This window comes from Raphanus sativus, unplaced genomic scaffold (assembly GCF_000801105.2).
Source record: "Raphanus sativus cultivar WK10039 unplaced genomic scaffold, ASM80110v3 Scaffold0166, whole genome shotgun sequence".
In the NCBI taxonomy this organism is placed as follows: domain Eukaryota; kingdom Viridiplantae; phylum Streptophyta; class Magnoliopsida; order Brassicales; family Brassicaceae; genus Raphanus; species Raphanus sativus.
The window spans coordinates 1,307-22,479 of NW_026615486.1; the positions used below are offsets into that span (position 1 = coordinate 1,307).

At 39.9% G+C, this 21,173-nt stretch overlaps 5 protein-coding genes across 5 annotated transcripts; 2 read left to right on the top strand and 3 right to left on the bottom strand.

The window, feature by feature from the left end:
• Window positions 1-457: 457 nt before the first annotated feature.
• On the bottom strand, window positions 458-3,218 carry LOC108843519 (regulatory protein NPR2). The gene is made up of 4 exons (XM_018616733.2): window positions 2,501-3,218; window positions 1,677-2,412; window positions 1,128-1,331; window positions 458-1,041 (listed from the first exon to the last, which is right to left on the bottom strand). Exons 1-4 carry the CDS (start codon window positions 3,038-3,040, stop codon window positions 704-706), a joined length of 1,818 nt encoding a protein of 605 aa, XP_018472235.1. The 5' UTR covers window positions 3,041-3,218; the 3' UTR covers window positions 458-703.
• Window positions 3,219-4,958: 1,740 nt separating this feature from the next.
• On the bottom strand, window positions 4,959-7,640 carry LOC108841538 (nucleosome assembly protein 1;1). Its single transcript, XM_018614294.2, has 12 exons — window positions 7,483-7,640; window positions 7,311-7,354; window positions 7,037-7,126; window positions 6,754-6,846; window positions 6,570-6,657; window positions 6,412-6,473; window positions 6,137-6,321; window positions 5,844-6,018; window positions 5,721-5,764; window positions 5,425-5,620; window positions 5,310-5,327; window positions 4,959-5,204 (listed from the first exon to the last, which is right to left on the bottom strand). Exons 1-12 carry the CDS (start codon window positions 7,526-7,528, stop codon window positions 5,130-5,132), a joined length of 1,116 nt encoding a protein of 371 aa, XP_018469796.1. The 5' UTR covers window positions 7,529-7,640; the 3' UTR covers window positions 4,959-5,129.
• A 5,466-nt stretch (window positions 7,641-13,106) lies between these two features.
• On the bottom strand, window positions 13,107-15,606 carry LOC130501332 (regulatory protein NPR1-like). Its single transcript, XM_056996228.1, has 4 exons — window positions 14,869-15,606; window positions 13,926-14,661; window positions 13,614-13,781; window positions 13,107-13,523 (listed from the first exon to the last, which is right to left on the bottom strand). Exons 1-4 carry the CDS (start codon window positions 15,424-15,426, stop codon window positions 13,240-13,242), a joined length of 1,746 nt encoding a protein of 581 aa, XP_056852208.1. The 5' UTR covers window positions 15,427-15,606; the 3' UTR covers window positions 13,107-13,239.
• Window positions 15,607-15,798: 192 nt separating this feature from the next.
• On the top strand, window positions 15,799-18,813 carry LOC130501333 (casein kinase 1-like protein 1). Its single transcript, XM_056996229.1, has 13 exons — window positions 15,799-16,210; window positions 16,391-16,460; window positions 16,546-16,694; window positions 16,783-16,878; window positions 16,976-17,046; window positions 17,155-17,216; window positions 17,329-17,392; window positions 17,476-17,560; window positions 17,645-17,771; window positions 17,851-17,933; window positions 18,015-18,078; window positions 18,158-18,285; window positions 18,441-18,813. The coding sequence occupies exons 1-13, from the start codon at window positions 16,094-16,096 to the stop codon at window positions 18,711-18,713; spliced, it is 1,389 nt and encodes a 462-aa protein (XP_056852209.1). The 5' UTR covers window positions 15,799-16,093; the 3' UTR covers window positions 18,714-18,813.
• A 135-nt stretch (window positions 18,814-18,948) lies between these two features.
• On the top strand, window positions 18,949-21,089 carry LOC108841537 (glycylpeptide N-tetradecanoyltransferase 1). Its single transcript, XM_018614293.2, has 2 exons — window positions 18,949-19,112; window positions 19,602-21,089. Exon 2 carries the CDS (start codon window positions 19,605-19,607, stop codon window positions 20,907-20,909), a length of 1,305 nt encoding a protein of 434 aa, XP_018469795.2. The 5' UTR covers window positions 18,949-19,112; window positions 19,602-19,604; the 3' UTR covers window positions 20,910-21,089.
• The last annotated feature ends 84 nt before the right edge of the window (window positions 21,090-21,173 follow it).

Below are 21,173 nucleotides of genomic sequence, written 5' to 3' on the forward strand. Positions count from 1 at the left end.
ATAGTCAATTCACGAAACAAAAACCTTATCAAAAGATTTAGACTCAGTCCCTAAATGGATTGGAACGTCTTGCGTGTACATAACTAATACTGTTGTACGTGAATGAATCTCCTGTGTGTACTCCAATGTTTCCATGATATTCCAACATCACATATGTCTAAGAGGCTGGTCTCCGTGGACAATGATAGTTACCACGAGACAAAATTAGGCAGAGACGTATGGACCCACGAACATATATAAAACAACTGGTCTGTTGTTACAAAGTTGTATCAGAAATGAACTCATACAATACTTATAGTGTGAAGGTGGTGAAGTCACAAACAATTTTGATTCGTGACAAAGACATCAAGAGAATTTGAACGGTAGGTATGCTTTGTTAAACTGATAAATAACCATACTATTCTTGTGGACTTTATATGAAAGGCTTCTTCCATCTAAATCGCGCAAGTCTCATGTATTAGCGTAAACAATACTGTATAAATAGTATCACATCACTGGTTAACAAACGACCAACATCTGTTCAAAAGACACTTGCACCTAGTATACACTAATACACATGATGCAAAGTGAAGGTAAGAACTCATATTGACTCAGATGAGAAACAGAGAGAGAAACACATATTAACGAACATATATATCTACAACGAAACTTACCCGAAGAGTCTTACAAAAAGACCTAGGGGTGGGCCAAACTTACCATAATTTTAGTCGCGGGCTTGAAATGTGACATGCTTTTCTATTCTTGAATCACCCTTCCTCTTTCTGCAAAGTCTTTTCTCTAAATCTCTTTTGTCCACCCTTAGGCGCCGATGAGAGAGCTTACCATTGGACCTCACTGATCTTGTTTTGGAAGACTTTCCAGAGTCCTCCTTTTCCTCACTAAAGGTCTTCATCAGAGTATCTTGTAGTTCCATGTACCTTTGCTTCTTCTGTAGACGTTTCTCAGGAGTGTCCTCTTCTACACAAGCCAGGTGATTCAAGTCCTCAGTGTCCATAAAGTGATCAAGAGAGCAGCGTGGGAAGTATCGTTTCCCTAGCTTCACTGATAACAGAAGTTGACATCAATTAGGTTTTTTTTTCTTAACTCTTCTTTGACGGTAAGAAAAGTAAAAATCAATACATACATACCGACATTTGTAAGCGCTATTAGTCTACACAAATGCTCCTCTCGGATTACGAAAGGTGCCATGTTTAAGTCCAGTGATGTCCTCTTCGCACCACTATGTTGATCAGGCTCGAGACTAGAAGCTGTAAACTCGTATGTTCCCTCCAGTTTGACGATATCCATTACCACTTGTGCTTCCACTGGAAAGAGGATCCGAGCCAGTGCAACTGAAAAGTAGACACAAAGTATAGTAATGTCATTAGAGCTACTGCAGTCTCAAATTATTTCTAGGCCTTGTTCATAATTAAAAACCTTCAAAAAGTAATGATAAAGTTTTAAAAGTTATAATTTCATCTCTATATAATTAACTTTTCTTTTAAAATTACATAAATTTGAAAGAAAAAAATAAATAAATTTTTAGGCTCTAATTTATATATTTAGTTAAAATAATTAAGTTTTAAAGAAAAAATAGAATGTGGGCTTATCCGACCATTCCACTTACACATGTTAAAAACAGATCTGCCCTGATTAGAGCACACAACGGTTGTCATATGAGGAGGAAGAAGACATACCTCTGTTTTCAAGATATAACAACCTCATCTTCAGTTCATCAGGAGTAGCTGGAAGACAAGGTGATTCATCTCTAGGCAACCTACCTAGTTTACGTGCATGCTCTAGTACCTCTATGCATAACCCTCCTTTCAGAGAAGGCTTCCCTTGCTCCGTACTAGCATTATACTCCGAAGCTTTAGTGCGCCGCTTCGCAATCACAAGAGCAGTTCTACCATCAAACGTTGTCTCTGACGCATTCGCACCTTTAGTCAATAAATAAACCATCAGCTTCGGCTCGTTACGCATCGCAGCAACGTGAAGCGCCGTGTACCCTCTAGGGTTTCTGTGATCAACATCCGCAAGCTCAAGGTCTATGAGATCGGACGCCGTCTTGACATCGGAATGCGCAACGGCGTAATGAAGAGCGTAGGCGTCGTCTAGACTCGTGTGTCCTTCCGTCAAAAGCATCTTGACAAGCTCAACATCGTCGGAGTCTAGCGCCTTGTATACGTTCGTAACATGTTTATCTGGCTCGAATGGCTCGAGACCGAGCTCTTTTCGGGTGTCGGTGATTCGTTTGACGATGTCTTGGTGTAGGGACTTGTGGAGACTAATAATCTCTATATCAGACTTGGCGATAATCTCTACGCATCTATCTAAAAGCTTCGTGTAAGTTTCACCACAGATGTTACCGAGCTTGAATATCACCAAGATGTCTTCTATAACAATCTTGTCTACAATATCAAGAAACTGCCTCTGAAAAATAAAAATAAACAGAGGAGACCGACTCATTTTGAAATTGCTTTATAATTAGGAGATACGAACCGTGTGTTCTATTTATTACCTCGTACAGAGACACTAACTCAGGAATCTCGAAGACGTAAGCCAAGTAGAGAAGCTCCATCAAGAACTCCACGGTCGGTCTGCACGCCACGTGGCAGCAACCATCGTCAACGCAATCAGAAGCTCCTTTCCGCGGCGGCCGTACTCTGCCGCTGTAGACGTAAGCCAAAACGGTCACCACCGAGTCGAATCCCACGTCGTGATCTCTCGCGATCTCCTTCAGCTCGAGCTTGACGACGGCGGTGGGTTTCTTGTCCTTCACGGCGGCTGCTAGCGCGTTCTTGAAGACGGGTATCCTCGCCGAGAGAACGCAGCGGTGGAAGGATATCTCACGGCCGTCGGGGAGAACAAGCTTGGCGTCGCTGTAGAAAGTCTCCGGCGAGTCGAAGACGGATTCTAGGCAGGTGGAGAGGAGTTGCAACGCCGAAACCTCCGGTGATGTTAGAAACTCAGACGCGGGGTTGTCGACGGAGGACTCGGCGACAAAGCTGTATCCGTTGGTGATTTCATACGAGCCGGAGAGTCTAGCGATGGTAGCCATCAAAAGAGAAATTGACAATAAACTCGATAGATCCGAGGGAAAGAAACAGAGAATGTGTACAGTGTAATCGAGGCGTCAATAAGTAGTGACCGAATTAATCGTATTATTTAAACCAAACCAGAACAAAACAAAACAAAACAAAACGGTCTCTATAGAGCATCTCGTAAATTTCTTCGGAAATGATTTAAAGCATAGACTAGAAAAAATTAGTAAATAAAGAAATGCTCTGATTTGATCTAAAAAAAGAAAAAGAAATGCTCTGAATGAGGCGGTTTTTTCGTTTCTTGATTGTGGGTCCCTTGTGCATGTCTCCATGGTCTCTAACTCTACAGTGTGTTTGTTATGTCCGGAAAAGAACAAAAAAAGAGTTTAGATGCTAGGACTCGGTATTTTATCTCTTCGATTTGATTCTGTTTTGATTCGATGCCAGATTTTCATTTCAGTAAGCTTTAGAAACAAAACAAATATTAAAAATCAATATCCGTCAAAATTAATATAAATTACAAATACTAAAACTTTATGAAACGGATATCCATTTTGATCTGATAATAAATTAATACATGTATATCTTTATTATGTTTAAAATGTATAAAATTATATAATGATTATTCTGACATATGATTTGACAAATTCTATTCAAATTATTACTTATAAAAGTATTACATAAAAAAAGAAAAAAATTATGACAATTATATTTTTTTTTTAATTTTATGTTGTTATAATTATTAACTAAGTTTAAAAAATTTACAAAATATGTAGATTCACTATTTATTTTTATTTTGATTTTATATATCATGCAAAAAAATATTTTATAAAGCAAATTTGTATCGAATTTTGAAGATTATTGATATTAATTAAAACAGATAAGATATCCAGATATTCGGCTAAATATTTTGGCCGAAATATTTGGCTGAAAGCAAAATCTAATTATCAGCACACCAAAATTAAATAAAATAGGATGTTGTTCGAACCTTTCACCGAAATATTAGATATTTGAAACTGGGCTGGAAGCATATGCTTCTGTCGCTTTTGCCCAGAGTCAGTACTAGTAAATATCTGTCAATATCTATTTATTTTTGCATATCCGTATTTTTAGATATATCTGTATTTTTCCGAATCAAAATAAATCGAATAATTAAATATTCGTAACATACAAAACAAATTATAAATACCTTCAAAATCTCAGATTCAATCATGCCTTGGCCTACTGATACGTGCGGACCACATTTCTTGCGTTAGTTGTATTCCGTTTGCTGGACTTTGAAAAGGAGGTTTTAATATGGGATTAATGGAGAAATAGGTGAGCTGATTTTGACAGATTTTGACTTGACTGAATTGGTAGTAGTCAAATCATCCATTATTTGGTCTTCACTAATAAATAGTCAAGGTTCATAAACAGTAAGACAGAGTAAAATGGTAAACTAAAAGATAACAATGGTTCAGATTACAATACAACGATAATGATTGGTCAAACTAGTTTGGTCCGAATCAGAGAACAAAAAATTGGAAAACTCTCTTTTGTCAACAAAAGTAAGAATGCGGAAAACAAAAGCAAAACGGAACTTTCTTTCATATTAGGAAGTAATTTACATTCTTCAGAAATTGACAAATCCGGACGCGGGCGACAAGTAACATCACACAAGCCAATTTCACCGAAGAAACCTCTTGGTGGCATCCTCTTACAAACACACATGTCCACACTTACTCTGTAAAGGACAAGTTTGAACAATTGGCTGAAGCGTAGTTTGTGCAATAAATACAGCACAAGCCATATTCTCCCTATTCTTTAAGACTATTGCGTTAGAATGCTTGTTCTCAGGTTTGGGACATGTATTTCATCTTTGTATTATCAAATGTGAGACCTAAAATATAGAGTACTATATAGCAGTTTTTCACTAAAAGATGGTGAAGACAGAAAGAAAATAAGGGGATAATTCATTGATTGATATTTGATTGATAAACACTAAGGAAAAGTCTTGAGTGATTCTAAGAAGATAAACACCAAAAGTTAAATGATAGACGAACAGCGAATGAGCCAAGGGTATGTGTTTTCACGCATGCTTTTTCATTCAGTAGAGCGTAGACATTACTATTGCTGCTTGCATTCAGGTGGCCTCTCGCCTTGTTGACCGTCACCAACAACCACCTGAGACCTGCCTCCCTTCTGCTAATATAAACAAAGATGATGATTACCACCATATGAAATTCATCACTCTACAAATGAAATGAATAAAGTGACTCAAGAAAATGACAAATGCTAGTTACATACCTTGCGACCGCTTGATGGCTGCATAAACAATTTAACCAATTTCAAAACCATTAGCAAGCACACAAGATATGGCAGGACCAATTGAATACAAAACAATAATTGGCGCACTTCATACCTTCTTTTTAGTTTTGCTATCTTCTTCATCTTCATCATCCTCCTCATCCTCCTCGTCATCTTCCTCATCCTCATCTTCGTCCTCGTCAATATCATCGTCCTCATCATCATCATCTAAATCAAACTCCTCTCCATCCATAGCCTCACCAGTAAACCATGAGACTGCATGAGGGATAATCTTCTCCCGGATAGCAGATCTGCAGAAAGCAAGAAAGATAATCAAATAGTTAGCAACTCATAAAGTAGAAGCAAACCCATAAACCCAAACAGAATAAATAATCTCAGAAAAGGACGCACCCAATGTCATAATCTTGTTCCATCAGATTCTGAAGTTCCTCAGCCTGCATTACAGAAAATAGGAGGCGTTACTAAATACGTCAACTAAATGATGACAATCACTTACAACAATCGATATCATACACTGTCCTCGTCGATATCTTCATCTTCCTCCGGGACTTGTGGAGGATTAAAGAAGTTGAAGAAGCTTTCACAATCTTCCATTTTGGTGATCGGTTTGGCGTTTGAACCTTTCTTAGGCTTCTTCTTAAGAATCTTCTGAGTAAGACACTTTCCAGGATACCAATCAATATCTGTCCTGAAATAGGGAAATAATACAAGTTAAGATGATTTTTATACAGCTTACTGCAATAAGATAGGAACATAATATACATTATGTAAAAAAAAATATTTGTCAAAGAGCATAAGCAAGTTACCCTATAGCCTTCTCAAGCAGTGGGTCATCTTCATCAATCATATGATAAGACTTTGTCAAGACAGCGTTCTTAAAATAGGGATTCGAGTCAAAGAAAAACTCAAGTTTGAATCCTTTAGGCTCTTCAGTCTTGCACCACTTAATATCCTTAAGATATTTGAGAGCCTCTTCATCACGCTCTGTAACCTGGAATAAAAGACATTAAGCTTAGATTATATTACATTGTTATGATTGGAGTTGCATACAAAAGGAATACCAAAACTGTATATAGCTTACCTCCTCGGAAGTAACATCATTGTTTTTCAAGGCCGTCAGCCAGAAACTTGGCACTCCTTTCTCTGCCATGGAACACATGAAAACATGTTACATTGTTCTCATCTTCCAGAAATATTAAAAAAAAAAAGAAGAAGAAGACACAGTGTTCCTGAAGTTACCTTCTGCAGTTTTTTCCTCTCCTTGGTCCATCTTCGTATCCTCTGGAGTCGGTTCAACATCAGTAACTCCATTCACAATCTCATAACGCTGTGCATTACAAGATACCAAGTTAGAATTCATGAGTATTTAACACGAAATCTCAGAGGAAACTCTTGACTTTTTTTCTCAGTAACAAACAATTACCTTGGTATACAAAGGCTGATACAACTTTTCATACTTGGCTTCAAGAACAGCTCTCTCCTCACGAAACTTTGCCTCAAGCTCATCATGCTTTCCCTGCGTTGAGAGACGTCACAGGTTTATCAATACGCAACAAACACCTTAATATATTTAAGGCCACTTGACATTCGAATAAAGGAAGGATAATACACACAAATCTCACATCCTTAACCAAGATAAGATTTCAAGGTACCACATCATTCTACACAAATTAATAAATTAATATGAAAAAAGAAACTTGTCAAACCTGTATGTCCCTCAAGGCTTCAACACGGTTTCTCACTAGAGGAGTCAGACTCTCGAGAACATCAGAACGCTGACCAGCCATTAGCTTGTTCTGTGGATTTAACATATACAAAAAAAAAACTCACAAACAATCTCCAACAAACTCATAAGCTAGTATCATTCTACACTGAAACGCTATAAAATCAATGTCTAATAGCAACATTAAACTCAAAAACCATTCATATTCTTCGATTCGCAGAACTTTTTTTTGTTTGTCAGAAGAAAACAAAACTCACCTTGAGAGCGTTCATAAGGCCAGCTCGATCCTCGTCTTTAAGAGCTACAAAAACAAACGCAGATGAGAGAAGAAGAGTAAGTAACCACGACTAAATGAAAAATTAGGGTTTAAACAGGTCTCTCGCGTAAGAGGAAGAGAAGGAGAGTGTAGTCAGAGAGGGGAAGTCTTACAGGCGGTTAGATCGGCGAGGTTGAAGTTGTCCTTGTCGCCGCTCATTTTTTCTGAGGATTTTTTTGCCTTGGAGGTTTGAAAGTGAGAGGAGAGAGAGAGATAAGAGAGGAGGGTTTTTAGGAGGCGACGTATAAACGTGGCTTTCCTTAAATCCTCTCGCACCAAAATTATAAACCTAGCAAACTGGCCACTCTTCTTTTTTTTTATGTCATTTTAATTTAATTTCTCTAGTTTATTAAAAAGAAAAACATTTTGTCTCTCTTTTTCTTTCAATTTTTTTTTTTATTTTATTTATTAAGAAATCAGATTTTGAGTTGTCAATGTGTTATAAATTTGTATTTACTCCTCAGATATGAATATTTTCCTCAACTAGAAGTCTAGAATGCGTTGTTCAAAAAAAAAAAAAAGAAGAAGTCTAGAATGCGTGCCGTTTTTACAAAACGATGATAAACACTTGGCCGTCTAATCCAATAAGTTTTCAATAAGGAATATTCCATAGCAGTGGCCAAAAAGAGCCGATAACGTATCTGTCGTGGATACTAACGGGGCAACGATATATATGAATATGAAAAGATAAAAAAGCTTGTTTCGGCTTTGTCATCTAGAAAACGAAAGACATACGGAGGTAGGTTGCTGTCTTCTTCCTCTGATTGGTAAACAAAACCTTTCAATCATAGTCCTAAACAGCAAACCAAATCTTGCTAGGCCTTGCAAGTGACCAACTGCTATTGCTAATGCAACAGAGGTTTTTGAATTTTCCGAAGAGGGATGGTATGGTTCGAGAAGCAGCTCCACTGAGAGATTAAAACCCTTCAGGAATGCTAATAATTGAGGTAGCGGTTCTGGGAGGAACTCGTGAAACATTCTTGAGGTGATGGCTTCAACCTTTAGAAGATACATTTTTTTTTTTTTTGAATTAATGTTAAATTCATTCAAAAAAGCCTTTATACAATGTTTGCTTACTTTATACTAGAAAGAAACTAGCTTTACCTTTCCCAAAAGCTATACTCAAAGCAAAAACAAACTACATTCTAGTATAAAACCAGTATTGCATCAGTTTCTCCATACCCCTTTTTCTTTCTCTACTCATTAAAGTAATCCTATTACGGATACCCTTATCAATCATCTTCTTCAATATGGAAACAGGCTTCATCTTCTCCCCATGAATCACCCTGTTTCTCTCCATCCAGATAGCATATAGCACAGCTTGAAACGCATATCTTAAGCAAAACCGACTCAACTTCTCCCTCTTATCATCCGAAATAATCTCAATGATCTCATCCCAAGTATTCGTGTAGGCACTTTTTAGAATACCTTTCACCATACACTCCCAAATCTGAGCTGCATAATCACATTCAAAGAACAGATGGTTCCTCGTTTCTGCACCATTTTTACAAAGAATGCAAGTTCCAACAACTCCCGGATTCCAGCTCAATATTCTGTCCAGAGTAGACATCCTATTTTTTACAGCAAGCCATGCCATAAATGCATATTTTGGAGTAGCTTGAGTAAACCATATAGCACTAGCCCAAGAACAAGACGGTCTAATCGAGCGAAGAAGACACCACGTTTCTTGAGTAGAGAAATCCTGCTTATAACCATGTCTGCCTCTCCATAAATTTTTATCTTCCTTCTCCAACACTAGCTTATTTGCAATGATTTGCAGTTCCTCTTCTATCGCATTTAACACTTCCAACCGATGCCTTCTTCTCCTTCTAATAGCATATACTGCTTCCTCCAAAGTCGCAACTCTGCTTACACCCAAATCAATTATACCTCGAGGACCCAACAGTTCATAAAGAGAACCTCTCTCAGACCATATATCAAACCAGAAGGATATATGTCTTCCATTTCCAACTTCTCTTCTATGAAACAGCTTTGCAACCTCTCTTAACTTCAAAATCTTCCTCCACATCCATGAGCCTGATTGAGCATTTGGTTTCGCCTCCCAAAAATTCTTCCCTTTAAGTAAATTTTCCTTAATCCATTTACCCCAAAGCGAATCACCAGACAATAATCTCCAAATCAACTTCAGGCCATTTACTTTATTAACCTCCTTTAAGCTTCTTATACCCAAACCACCTTCATTTTTCCTGCAACAGATTTCACTCCAAGCAACCTTTGCTCCTGTCGTTTTTAAAGAAGGTCCTGTCCAAAGAAATGCTGCACAAATCTGCTCTACTTCCTTCACACACGCACTAGGAAGCCTAAAAACTCCTGACCAGAAATTTACAATGCTTAGAAGCACTGAACTTATCTGTTGCAATCTCCCAGCATAGGAAAGGAAACGACAGGTCCAAGAGCAGATGGTACTTCGAATTTTTTCCAGTAGTGGCAAGTAGTCCTCACGCCTCATACTCTTAGTCATAAGTGGAAGCCCCAAATATTTAACTGGCAAATCACCTTTCTCGAAAGGAAAATTTGTAAGAATACTACACTTCTCAGCCTCCTTTACACCAGCCATAAAAATAGTAGATTTCTCCAGACTAATACGAAGACCTGACCAGCTCTCAAACACTTCAAAGACAGAAAGAGCTCCTTCAACTGACTTCTTTGAGCCTTCCACAAAGACCATTAGGTCATCAGCAAAGCAAAGGTGCGTGAGAGATAAACTTTTACACCCCGGATGAAACTTAAATTTCTTCTCAGTCACTGCTCTGCCAATCTTCATGGAGAGGACATTCATACAAAGCACGAAAAGATAGGGAGATAGAGAGCAACCTTGCCGAAGCCCCCTAGAACTTTGAAAGTAACCAGCCAAGTCCCCATTCACTTGCACAGAAAATGAAGGACTAGTGATACAGAGCTTTATCCAATGGATATATTTCTCTGGAAAACCCAACACTTTCAAACTCTTCAAGACAAAATCCCATTGGACCGAATCGAATGCCTTCGAAATGTCTATCTTCATTAGACATCTAGGAGAAACCTCATCCTTATGATAGTTCTTGACCAGCTCCGAGGCGAGGAGAACATTTTCCATAAGCAATCTTCCTCTTACAAATGCGGATTGCACCTCAGAAATAATTCTCGGGAGAAGCTCTTTTAGACGGTTAGCCAAGATTTTAGAAACCACTTTGTATAATACGTTGCAACATGCTATCGGACGATAATCCCTCATCTCCATAGAATCCAGCTTCTTGGGAATTAACGCGAGAATAGTCGAGTTGACTCCTTTAGGTAGAAACCCATATCTGAATACTGATTGCACGGCAACGATAAAATCTTGAGATATGATAGGCCATGTAGTTTTAAAAAACTCACAAGGAAAGCCGTCTGGACCGGGAGATTTACTATTGGGCATAGCAAAAAGTACCTTCCTGATCTCCTCTGCAGTAACTTCAGCTTCTAACAGTCTGCAGTCATCCTGAGAACAACGAAACGGAAGCAACTCTTGCAACTCCTCTTCTGTTACACCCTTATAACTCTCCGGCTTATGATTGAGAAACTGAGAAAAAAATTCTTCTGCTTCCTTTTTTACTTCAGAATGCGTATTCACCACAGTACCATTAGCACATCTGATTTCTCTTATCATATTCTGAGCTTGACGCGTCTTGATAGCTCTTTGAAACGTTTTGTTGTTTTTATCTCCAATGTCAAGCCAATGTAATTTAGCCTTCTGCTTTAAAAAGTCTTCTTCCAGAGTTGCAACATGTAACCATTTACCATAAACCTCAGCCTCTTCTTGAATTGCTGCGTCACTCGGATTTGACAGCGTGTTACTCTGCTTTAGACAGAGTAAATCATAAGCTTCATTTGTGCGTTTTGTCAGATTCCCCAGGCTTTCTCTTCCTAGTTCTCGAATTAAAGGTTTCAGTAGCTTGAGCTTCTTAGAAAACCGAAACATGGCTGAAGTAGAATGGTAAAGCCTGACCGTTGAGTCCCAATACGTCTGAACCATAGGAAGAAAAGAAGATACTCTACTAATGGCATTGACGTACTTGAACGGTCTCTTAATCTTCTCACTAGAAGACACCAGCTGCACTTTGCATCTCATATGGTCTGAACACCCACCAGCTTCAAAAATAGAGTAAGCATTGCTTAATTTACTCAACGCCACATCATTAAGCAATACTCTATCTAATTTCCTGCAAATTAGCCCTTCCTCTCTCTTATTGCACCAAGTATATTTTGGACCCTGGTATGGCATATCTGTGAACTGACATCTCAACACCAAATTCTGAAAATCTCTCATACCTCCAGGAATCCTGTTCATATCTTCAAACCTCGAACTCTCCACACCATCTAGAATCTCGTTAAAATCCCCCATTAACATCCAAGCCTTATTTCTAAAGCAAGGAGATTCATGATGAAAAACAAGATCCTCCCATAGTTTCTTCCTCTCTTCTGCCTGATTACTCGCATATATACAAGAACAATAGAACTCCTCCATACCCTTCATTTCAACCAAACAAGTAATAACCTGATCCGATTTATATACTGGAGACATACGGACCGAATCCCTCCATAGCAACCAAATTCTCCCACCAGCACTGTCTTCATAATTAGTAACCGAAGACCAGTCTTTAAAAACCTTATTCAGAATTTTCCTTGATTTCCCTTCCTTCACTCTAGTTTCAATGATACAACCAAACTGCATCTCTTTATTACGAATCCACTCAGCTACCACGGAATGTTTAAGATCTTTGTTGAAACCACGAACATTCCAGAAGAAACACGCCACTTTTATAGTTTGCGTCGAGAAGACCTTTTGCTCCTAGGCTTTACCTCTTGAGCTCTAGTCTTCTGGACTTTCCTACCACCTTTTTGTGTTGCCACTTTATCCATTTCTTTAGCTTCCTGATCCAAAAAATCTTCCTCCATATCCTCCCCCACTCGACCTTCCATTGATTCTACTCCCACACTAACATCATCTTCTACTTCCTGAGCTTCTACCTCACCCTCCTCTACTTCCTCCATTGATAAGACAGTGAACTTTGATGCAGATACTATAACTTCTTCATTTTCTTTAGATGGAGTATGTGCTCTACCCACCTTATCCGGCGCTACCACTGACCAATCATTTTCACTCTTCTCTGTATCCATAACCGCTTCCTTCATAACTTCCACTCCTAAAAGATTCTTCATCACTGAGTTATCATTCAGAACTTTCTCAATAGCTTCCTTATTCTCCCCTGCTTCTTCTAAACTTTTCAAATTGCCACTCTTCACTACTATTTCTGTCTTTTCTTTCTTCCCTGACCTCTGTTCTCTCATCTTCAAAGCGCAGACCTTTTCATTATGCCCCCACTTCTCACAGTGTGCACAACGCGAAGGCAGCCAAGGATAATAAAACTCAGCAGTAAACTCCTTTCCTCCCATCATGAAATCAATCTCCTTTGGCAGCGTCTTTGAAACATCTACCTTCACAAACACTTTTGCTTCCTCAAAGTTTGAACAAGCAATAGTCTCTGGATGTAGACGAACTGGATACCCCACTGTACTAGTTATGAAACTCAAAGCCTCCCATGAGAATGCATGAATAGGAACCTTCCTCAAGTGAACCCACATCGGGATATTGCAAGTTATTGCAAGTGAACCTGAACATGCTTTTGGTTCTTGGTAGACGTTAACCAGTAGATGAACAACCATTCTTCATTTTTTTCGCACACCGACTCTTAAAGACTCTGTAACACCATCATATGGTGTATTATTGATGTACATAAATTATATGTATATATCACAGCCTCAAGAAGTTACAGCATTTGCTCCAAACACACCCCTACATCATCAACTATTACCTCCAACAAATAGTCTCACCGACGTCGTCGGTGAGAGAGTTTAGCAATAGACCTCTTTTTACCATTTAATTTCGATGTGGAAGAAGAGGAAGGTGAGAGAGACGACTTTCCAAGATCCTCCTTGTCTTTACTAAACGCCATTCTCACAATCTCCTGTATTTCCATGAACCTTTGCCTCTTTTGTTGTCGTTGCTCAGGAGTCTCTTCTTCCACGAGAGCCAGTATAGTCAAGTCCTCAAAGTTCAGAATATCATCTAGCACTTTCGAACAGCGTGGGAAGAAGCGTTTCCCGAATTCCACTGGCAGAAATAAAAAGGAAACAAGGTCAGCGCAGATGTTTGTTTCAGTTATATATATAAATATTAATATTACAAATGATTTGATCATACCAGTTTTAGAAAGCGCTGTTAGTCTACTCCGATGCATTTCTACGAACTTGAAAGGTTCCATGTTTAAATCCGTTGTTGTCGTCACGACAAACTCGTGTGTTCCCTTCATTCGGGCGAAATCCATTGCAACTTGTGCTTCCATTGGATAGAGACATCGAGCCATTTGAACTACAAAGTAAATAGTTAAATCATTTGTTCACTCCGTTCTCCTAAGCGAGCACACATAGCTTTATTTCGGGGGCTATAAATATTTCTTTAGAATTTTAATAACGGTCTTGACTAAGAAATGAAGGAATAAGAGTAAAGAGATACCTCTGTTTTCAAGATCAATCAACCTTATCTTCAGTTCATCAGCAGCCACTGCAAGGGAGGGAGAAACATCTTCAGGAAATGGTTCTCGTTTGTTGTCTGGTTCCTTGAGTATCTCTACACATACTCCGCCTTTGGCAGATAACTTGCCTCTCTCCAGAATACAACACTCGGTCGCCTTGGTGACCTGTTTCGCGATCACTAGAGCAGTTCTCCCGTCCAAAGACGTTTCCGATGCATTAGCCCCTTTCGTCAACAACAATGCTATCAGGGTCGGCTCTTTCCGCATCGCAGCAACGTGAAGCACCGTGTAACCCCTTGGGTTTCTCCGGTTGACATCCGCAAGCTCCAGTTCCAGGAGATCCTTCGCGGTCTGCACATCGCAGTAAGCAACAGCGAAATGGAGAGCATACGCGTCGTCTAGATTCGTGTGTCCCTCGTTCAGAAGCATATCGACAAGTGCAAGATCGTCTGACTCAAGCGCCTTGTGTATGTTGGAGACATGTTTCTCTGGTTCAGCTACCTCCAGGCCAAGCTCTTTACGGATATCGATTACTTGCTTGGCAACGTCCTCAGGCAATGACTTCTTTAGAGTAACAACATCTACGTCAGACATGACAATGATCTCTTTGCACTTATCGAATAGCTTCTTGCATGCTTTACCACATATGTTGGCGAGCTTGAGTACGACCAAAGTGTCCTCTATGATAACTTTCTCTATAACATCCAGTAAATGCCTCTGAAAGAAAGTATATAAACAGAGTTAAATAAAAACTAAACTACTTGAGTGTGTTCTGTCTGAACAATAAAGCTAAACTACATCACGTGCGTTCTGTCTGAACACACAGCTAAATTACTTCAAGTGTGTTCTGTCTGAAAACAACACAGCTAAACTACTTCAAGTGTGTTCTGTCTGAACAAACACTGAGATCGTGTTATTTATTACCTGGTACATGGTAACCAACTCAGGGATCTGGAAGACAAAAGCCAAGTAGAGAACCTCCACCATGAAATCAACAGCCGGACGGCACGCCACGTGGCAGCAGCTCTCGTCCGCGCACTCGGAAACACCCTTCGGAGGCGGCCTAACCCTGCCGCAGTAAACGTACGCCAGAACAGCCACCACGGAGTCGAACCCGACGTCGTATTCCGCCGCGAGTTTCTTCAGCTCGAGCTTCACGGGGGTAGACTTCTGCACCTTCTCGGCGGCCGCCAGCTCGGCCTTGAAGAAGGGGCTTCTCGCGGAGAGAATGCAGCGGTGGAAGGATACTTCCCTGTCGTCGGAGAGAACAAGCTTGGCGTCGCTGTAGAACTCTTCCGGAGAGTCGAAGACGGACTCGAGGCTGTTGGAGAGGAGTTGGGACGCCGAGACTTCGGGTCTGGTGGTGAGAAGCTCCGTCGGGTAAACGGTGGATGATCCGGAGTTATCGGTTGGTGCCGGTGCGGCGAGGAAGCTAGTGCTGCTGATCTCGTAGAAATCATCAAATCCAGCAATGGTCTCCATTAATGGTGAGGGAAGTTAGAGAGATCGCGAAACAGAGAGAGATGGTGAGAAAAGTGAAGAGTCCAAGAAACAAGGACCGAATCAACGAAGAAAACTTATGAATCGAAAGACTTGAGATCCACACGGAAGAGGAGACAACACCATTGACGGGCTGCGTACTTATGTAGCGTGTGCCAAGTCAACGAGAGAGAGAGAGAAAAAAAAGAGATGAGGAAGCATCGACGGTTGTTACACGATTACCGGTTAAGTTTCCCGAAAAGGCAATTTGAGAATATTTACTTTAACCGATTAATAACCGAAAGTGTTTACAAAACCAAACCGAAACGGAACCAGAATCTAATCTATTAACAGCAAGAAACCAGATTTTTTTCTTTTTTCCAACTTTCAGAAGAAGAAAAAAAAAAGACATCCTCATCATGTTCTGTCCATCATAAGCTGTCTTTCAATCTTCGTTTTCAATTCTTAGTAGGAGAGAGAGAGAGAAGCGTCTAAGAAACGACATTCCGTTGAGAATGGATTTGTTTTTTCTCCAGATCGAGATGAGGATAGCTATTGGGTTTTGATTCTGGTTTTGTAGAGACTTTTTGTTGTTGGGGTCCTTCTTCTGGCTTTTGAATCTGCTTTTTTGGAGGGTGAGATTGTAAATTAGGGTTTCGTTGGGTTATTGATGGAGTCTCGTGTGGGAAACAAGTTTCGCCTTGGAAGGAAGATCGGTAGCGGTTCGTTCGGGGAGATCTATCTGGGTACTAATATTCAAACGAATGAAGAAGTTGCAATCAAGCTTGTGAGTTTCTGAGGCTTATAAACACGAATTGAGTTTTGATCAATGTTGAATGTGATTTTGTCATTTATATAATTCGGATCTATTTAGTAACATTCTTGTCACGACATGGGCTTTTGTTTGATCATGTTCTGTTTATTGAAAGCTCTTGATATTGAGTCTTCTTTTTTTTTGTTTTCTCAGGAAAGTGTGAAGACAAAACATCCTCAGCTTCTCTATGAATCGAAGTTATACAAAATTCTACAAGGAGGAAGTAATGATCTTTATCTTCTGTAATTTGTGTTTCTCCTCTTTGTGTTTATTTTGAACTCTGTATTGCCTTTGAACTTTGGTTATAGCTGGTGTTCCAAATGTCAAATGGTACGGTGTTGAAGGGGACTACAATGTTTTGGTGATCGACTTACTAGGCCCGAGTCTTGAAGATCTGTTCAATTTCTGTAGCAGGAAACTTTCCTTGAAGTCGGTCCTCATGCTTGCAGATCAAATGGTAAGAGCATCTTTTGTCTTCTTGTCATGCCTGTCTATGTTTCAGTAAAAATTGACTCTCTTTTTTTTTTTTTTGGGTTTGTGTTAAGATCAACCGTGTTGAGTATTTCCATTCAAAATCTTTCCTTCACCGAGATCTCAAGCCAGACAATTTCCTCATGGGCCTTGGAAGGCGAGCTAACCAGGTTTCTCATCTTTTATCCTACCTTATTTATACTTTTGTTCACTTTTTACTTTCGTAGACATCATTGGACTGATTATAAAGTTTGTTTCTTCTCTAAGGTATACATCATCGACTTTGGTCTAGCTAAGAAGTACAGGGATAGTACAACACATCAGCACATTCCGTATAGGTGAGGCACCGCTGTCATGATATCACCTCTTGAATGTTCTTACTTAGAATATGATCTCGTCGTAATATGATAACTGAAACATTAATTTTTCTGTGATCCCATTCGCAGAGAAAACAAGAACCTGACAGGAACTGCACGTTATGCTAGTATGAACACCCACTTGGGAATTGGTAAGCTCGACAAGACCTCTTTTCACGTTTATATGTTCCAGTTTCTCTCCTTACATGTTTTGAGTATCAAGATTTAACACTTACTTGTTTTCTGCCATCGTTTAACCTCAAGAACAAAGCCGAAGGGATGATCTTGAGTCTCTTGGTTATATCCTTATGTATTTCCTCAAAGGAAGGTGAGTTTATGTTAATGCCTCACTTTACTTCATTTCTTGTACTCTTTCATTGTGATGACACATGTTAAATACCTCGTTTTTAGTCTTCCATGGCAAGGACTAAAAGCTGGAAACAAAAAACAGAAGTATGAGAGGATTAGCGAAAAGAAAGTTTCCACATCCATTGAGGTAAAAGTCCTTTTCTCACAAGCATGTTGCTTATTTACACCCTTGCCTTGATCTGATTCATATGTCATCCATCACCTCTTGTAGGTCTTATGCCGTGGTTACCCATCAGAATTTGCATCCTATTTCCACTACTGCCGGTCGCTTCGTTTTGATGATAAACCAGACTACGCTTATCTCAAAAGGATATTCAGAGACCTCTTTATCCGTGAAGGTTTGAAAAAAAAATCATCTCTTCCCTCTGAAACAAACCAATTCATTTTTTCTAAGAGAATTACATTTCTATGTTGCAGGGTTTCAATTTGATTATGTCTTTGACTGGACCATCTTGAAGTACCAACAGTCACAACTAACAGCTCCTCCGTCTCGTAATCACGTAAGTATGATTATGTGATAATCTCGGTTAATCTATCTCTTTAGTTGGACCACTTCTTTGATCGAGTCTCTTCTTCTTCAGAACCCTGCGGTTGGTACTAGCGCCGCATTGCCACCTGGCGTTTCAAACATTGATAGATACACAGGTAGATAGATCTCTCAACATGTGATTCTCATTCTCTCTCCACATAACTTAGCATTCATATTGTTTATTGCTCCTTGTAGGCGAGGAAGAAGGGAGACCGGTTGGTTTCTCGCATATGGAATCATCTCGACGGAGAGCTTCAGGCACTCTTGACCACTCAGGGAATCTTTCCAACCATCAGACATCATCATTTAACAGAGACTCCATGGTATGAAACTGCTCTGCTCTTCTCTTGTTCTGTCTCACTCTCTCTAGTCTAGTCTCTCCCCCTCAAAAAACCTAACTTGTGTTGTAAGACATAAAGACATGAGCTTCAGGCATGAGCTAAAGAAAAGATTCCTTTATTTTGTTTGTGGATTGCAGATGCCGAGCTCCTCGATGTTTGCACAATCAGCAGGATCGTCGAGGAGAGTAGCTGCAGTGAGTAGCAGCCGAGACAATCTTCTGAGCGGGGAAGAGTTTCAGAGAAACCGTACAGGTGACGTAAGCCGAGGAGGAGGAGGAGTGATCTCTAGGAACTCCCCGGTGGAGGCTGGGAAGAGGTCTTCTTCCTCAAGAAGACACTACGAATCAGCCATTAAAGGCATTGATAATCTTCAAGTCTCCTCCGACAACAAGTTTCACCACCACCACTAATAATAATATAACAACATTAATTGTACTTTCACCGTATTGGTCAAACGACCACAGAAGTTTCATATTTTTATTTCGTAATTACACTACGGAAGTTTGAATACAGTTGAGTTAATCCAACATCAAATGGGTCTTCATTGTAAATTCGTAACATTCGGGGCAGTAAAAAAGTTAATCTAGTAATGTTGGGGCTTAAGTGCAATAAAAAAAAATAGAAGATAGATTCCATCGTCGAGCTCGAGCGAGCTGACTCATTTGTTCCCACTGAAACCCTAATCATCCTCTCTCTCCCAATCTAATATGACATCGATTTAGAGACTTGCTACAGAGATCTGATAACTGTCCTTCTTCACGGAAAGGAATCGGAGCGAGTCTTTGTTCATCTCTGTGCAAGAATATTCCGTGAGTTTTAGTATATCCTCTTCATAGTTTCGTTTTTTCTTTATCGTGGTCCGTCTCATGAGATCTTCGGTTGATCACAGATACTTTTACTTAGCTAGATTATCTATTCTCTTTACTTGTATGCGTAAATTTATGATTGGATCAAATAACACAGAAAGCAAAAAAAAAAAAGTTTGGCTTGTGGCCTTGAGCTCCATATCGTTGTGATTAAGCGTGCATTGATGATTTGATTCAGCTGCGAGTTCCTGATTTAGATGTCACTTTATCGAAACTTTCATCTCTAGTTTTGTGGCCTTTAACTCCATCTCGTTGTGATAAGTGTTCTAGGGGTAGCTAAAGATTCGATTAAAGGTGTTGCTAACTAACTATTCATTAATGATTTCTAACAAATCATTTGCATTTATATAGCTGTGAATTACCTAAACGTTTGTTTAGTTGAATGATATTTTAGCCTTATTGTTGCGTTGAAATAACTGTAATTTTTTTCAGGAAATGGGCGACGAAAGTTCACTTCCTGGCTCTCTGGAAGAGAAAGCAGATCAAATTGCTGAAGTAACTCCATTGGTTGGGGACGATGCTTCACTGGAAACTATAGTCCGAAGATTCCAGGACTCCATGTCAGTGGAGAAAACACACAAGTTCTGGGAGACTCAACCCGTTGGGCAGTTCAAAGATATCGGTGACACGAGTCTACCTGAAGGTCCTATTGAAGCTGCGACTCCCTTGTCTGAGGTCAAGCAGGAGCCCTACAACCTACCCGCTGCTTATGAATGGACCACGTGCGATATGAAGTCTGATTACGTCTGCTCGGAGGTTTACAACCTTCTGAAGAACAACTATGTCGAGGATGATGAGAATATGTTCAGGTTCAATTACTCTAAGGAGTTTCTGAGTTGGGCTTTGCGTCCGCCTGGCTACTATCAGAGTTGGCATATAGGAGTTCGTGCCAAGGTATCAAAGAAACTCGTGGCGTTTATCAGTGGTGTGCCAGCTAGGATCAGGGTGCGTGACGATGTTGTGAAGATGGCGGAGATCAATTTCTTGTGCGTTCACAAGAAGCTTAGGTCGAAGAGGCTTGCACCTGTCATGATTAAGGAGGTTACGAGGAGGGTTCATTTGGAGAATATATGGCAAGCAGCTTACACTGCAGGGGTTGTGCTTCCGACACCAGTTGCGACCTGCCAGTATTGGCACAGGACCTTGAACCCGAAGAAGCTCATCGATGTCGGATTTTCAAGGCTTGGTGCAAGAATGACAATGAGCAGAACCATCAAGCTGTACAAGTTACCAGATGTACCGGCTACTCCTGGATTTAGGAAAATGGAGCCCTGTGATGTCCCTGCTGTGACACGGCTGCTTAGGAATTATCTTAGTCAGTTTGTTGTTGCTACAGACTTTGATGAGAATGATGTTGAGCACTGGCTTCTCCCAAGGGAGGATGTTGTGGACAGTTACCTTGTAGAAAGCCCGGAGACCCATGATGTTACTGATTTCTGCAGCTTCTACACTCTTCCTTCAACAATTCTCGGCAACCCCAACTACTCAACACTGAAAGCTGCTTATTCATACTACAATGTGGCAACAAAGACGACTTTTCTTCAGCTGATGAGTGATGCTCTAATAGTCGCCAAACAGAAGGGTTTTGATGTATTCAATGCATTGGATGTTATGCACAATGAGAGTTTCCTCAAAGAGCTGAAGTTTGGGCCAGGAGACGGGCAGCTTCACTATTATCTCTACAATTATCGTCTAAGAAGCGCTTTAAAGCCATCAGAGCTTGGGCTGGTGCTGCTGTGAGCTCACATGTTAACTTCATGCTCGACTGAACTCAGCTGGAGTTTTGGGTTTCTTTTTTCCTTTCTTTTTTTTTTCTCTGAACTCCTTCCCTATGGGACAGTGATACTTATTTAATTTGTTGGCAATGCGAATTTGAAACTTTTGTGAGTTTGATCGATAAAATTCTCAGGTTTCTAGTCATTCTTATGCCGCTTAATCTGATTTCCCTTTTCTATAGTTTTGTTTTTTACACTCTTCATGGCTTTTTAGCTATATTCTGCATTT

Excerpts from the sequence above, each read along its gene's own strand:
- LOC130501333 (XM_056996229.1), top strand. The coding sequence starts at position 16,094 with ATGGAGTCTCGTGTGGGAAACAAGTTTCGCCTTGGAAGGAAGATCGGT. Across the intron at positions 17,047-17,154 it reads CATCAGCACATTCCGTATAG|AGAAAACAAGAACCTGACAG; the intron begins GTGAGGCACCGC and ends TCCCATTCGCAG. Across the intron at positions 17,217-17,328 it reads GAACACCCACTTGGGAATTG|AACAAAGCCGAAGGGATGAT; the intron begins GTAAGCTCGACA and ends TTTAACCTCAAG.
- LOC108841538 (XM_018614294.2), bottom strand. The coding sequence starts at position 7,528 with ATGAGCGGCGACAAGGACAACTTCAACCTCGCCGATCTAACCGCCT. Across the intron at positions 6,474-6,569 it reads AGAGGAAAAAACTGCAGAAG|AGAAAGGAGTGCCAAGTTTC; the intron begins GTAACTTCAGGA and ends GTTCCATGGCAG. Across the intron at positions 5,765-5,843 it reads AAGATATCGACGAGGACAGT|GCTGAGGAACTTCAGAATCT; the intron begins GTATGATATCGA and ends TCTGTAATGCAG.
- LOC130501332 (XM_056996228.1), bottom strand. The coding sequence starts at position 15,426 with ATGGAGACCATTGCTGGATTTGATGATTTCTACGAGATCAGCAGCACT. Across the intron at positions 13,782-13,925 it reads GATTGATCTTGAAAACAGAG|TTCAAATGGCTCGATGTCTC; the intron begins GTATCTCTTTAC and ends TTTACTTTGTAG. Across the intron at positions 13,524-13,613 it reads AACAGCGCTTTCTAAAACTG|TGGAATTCGGGAAACGCTTC; the intron begins GTATGATCAAAT and ends TATTTCTGCCAG.
- LOC108843519 (XM_018616733.2), bottom strand. The coding sequence starts at position 3,040 with ATGGCTACCATCGCTAGACTCTCCGGCTCGTATGAAATCACCAACGGA. Across the intron at positions 1,332-1,676 it reads GTTATATCTTGAAAACAGAG|TTGCACTGGCTCGGATCCTC; the intron begins GTATGTCTTCTT and ends TCTACTTTTCAG. Across the intron at positions 1,042-1,127 it reads AATAGCGCTTACAAATGTCG|TGAAGCTAGGGAAACGATAC; the intron begins GTATGTATGTAT and ends TTCTGTTATCAG.
- LOC108841537 (XM_018614293.2), top strand. The coding sequence starts at position 19,605 with ATGGGCGACGAAAGTTCACTTCCTGGCTCTCTGGAAGAGAAAGCAGAT.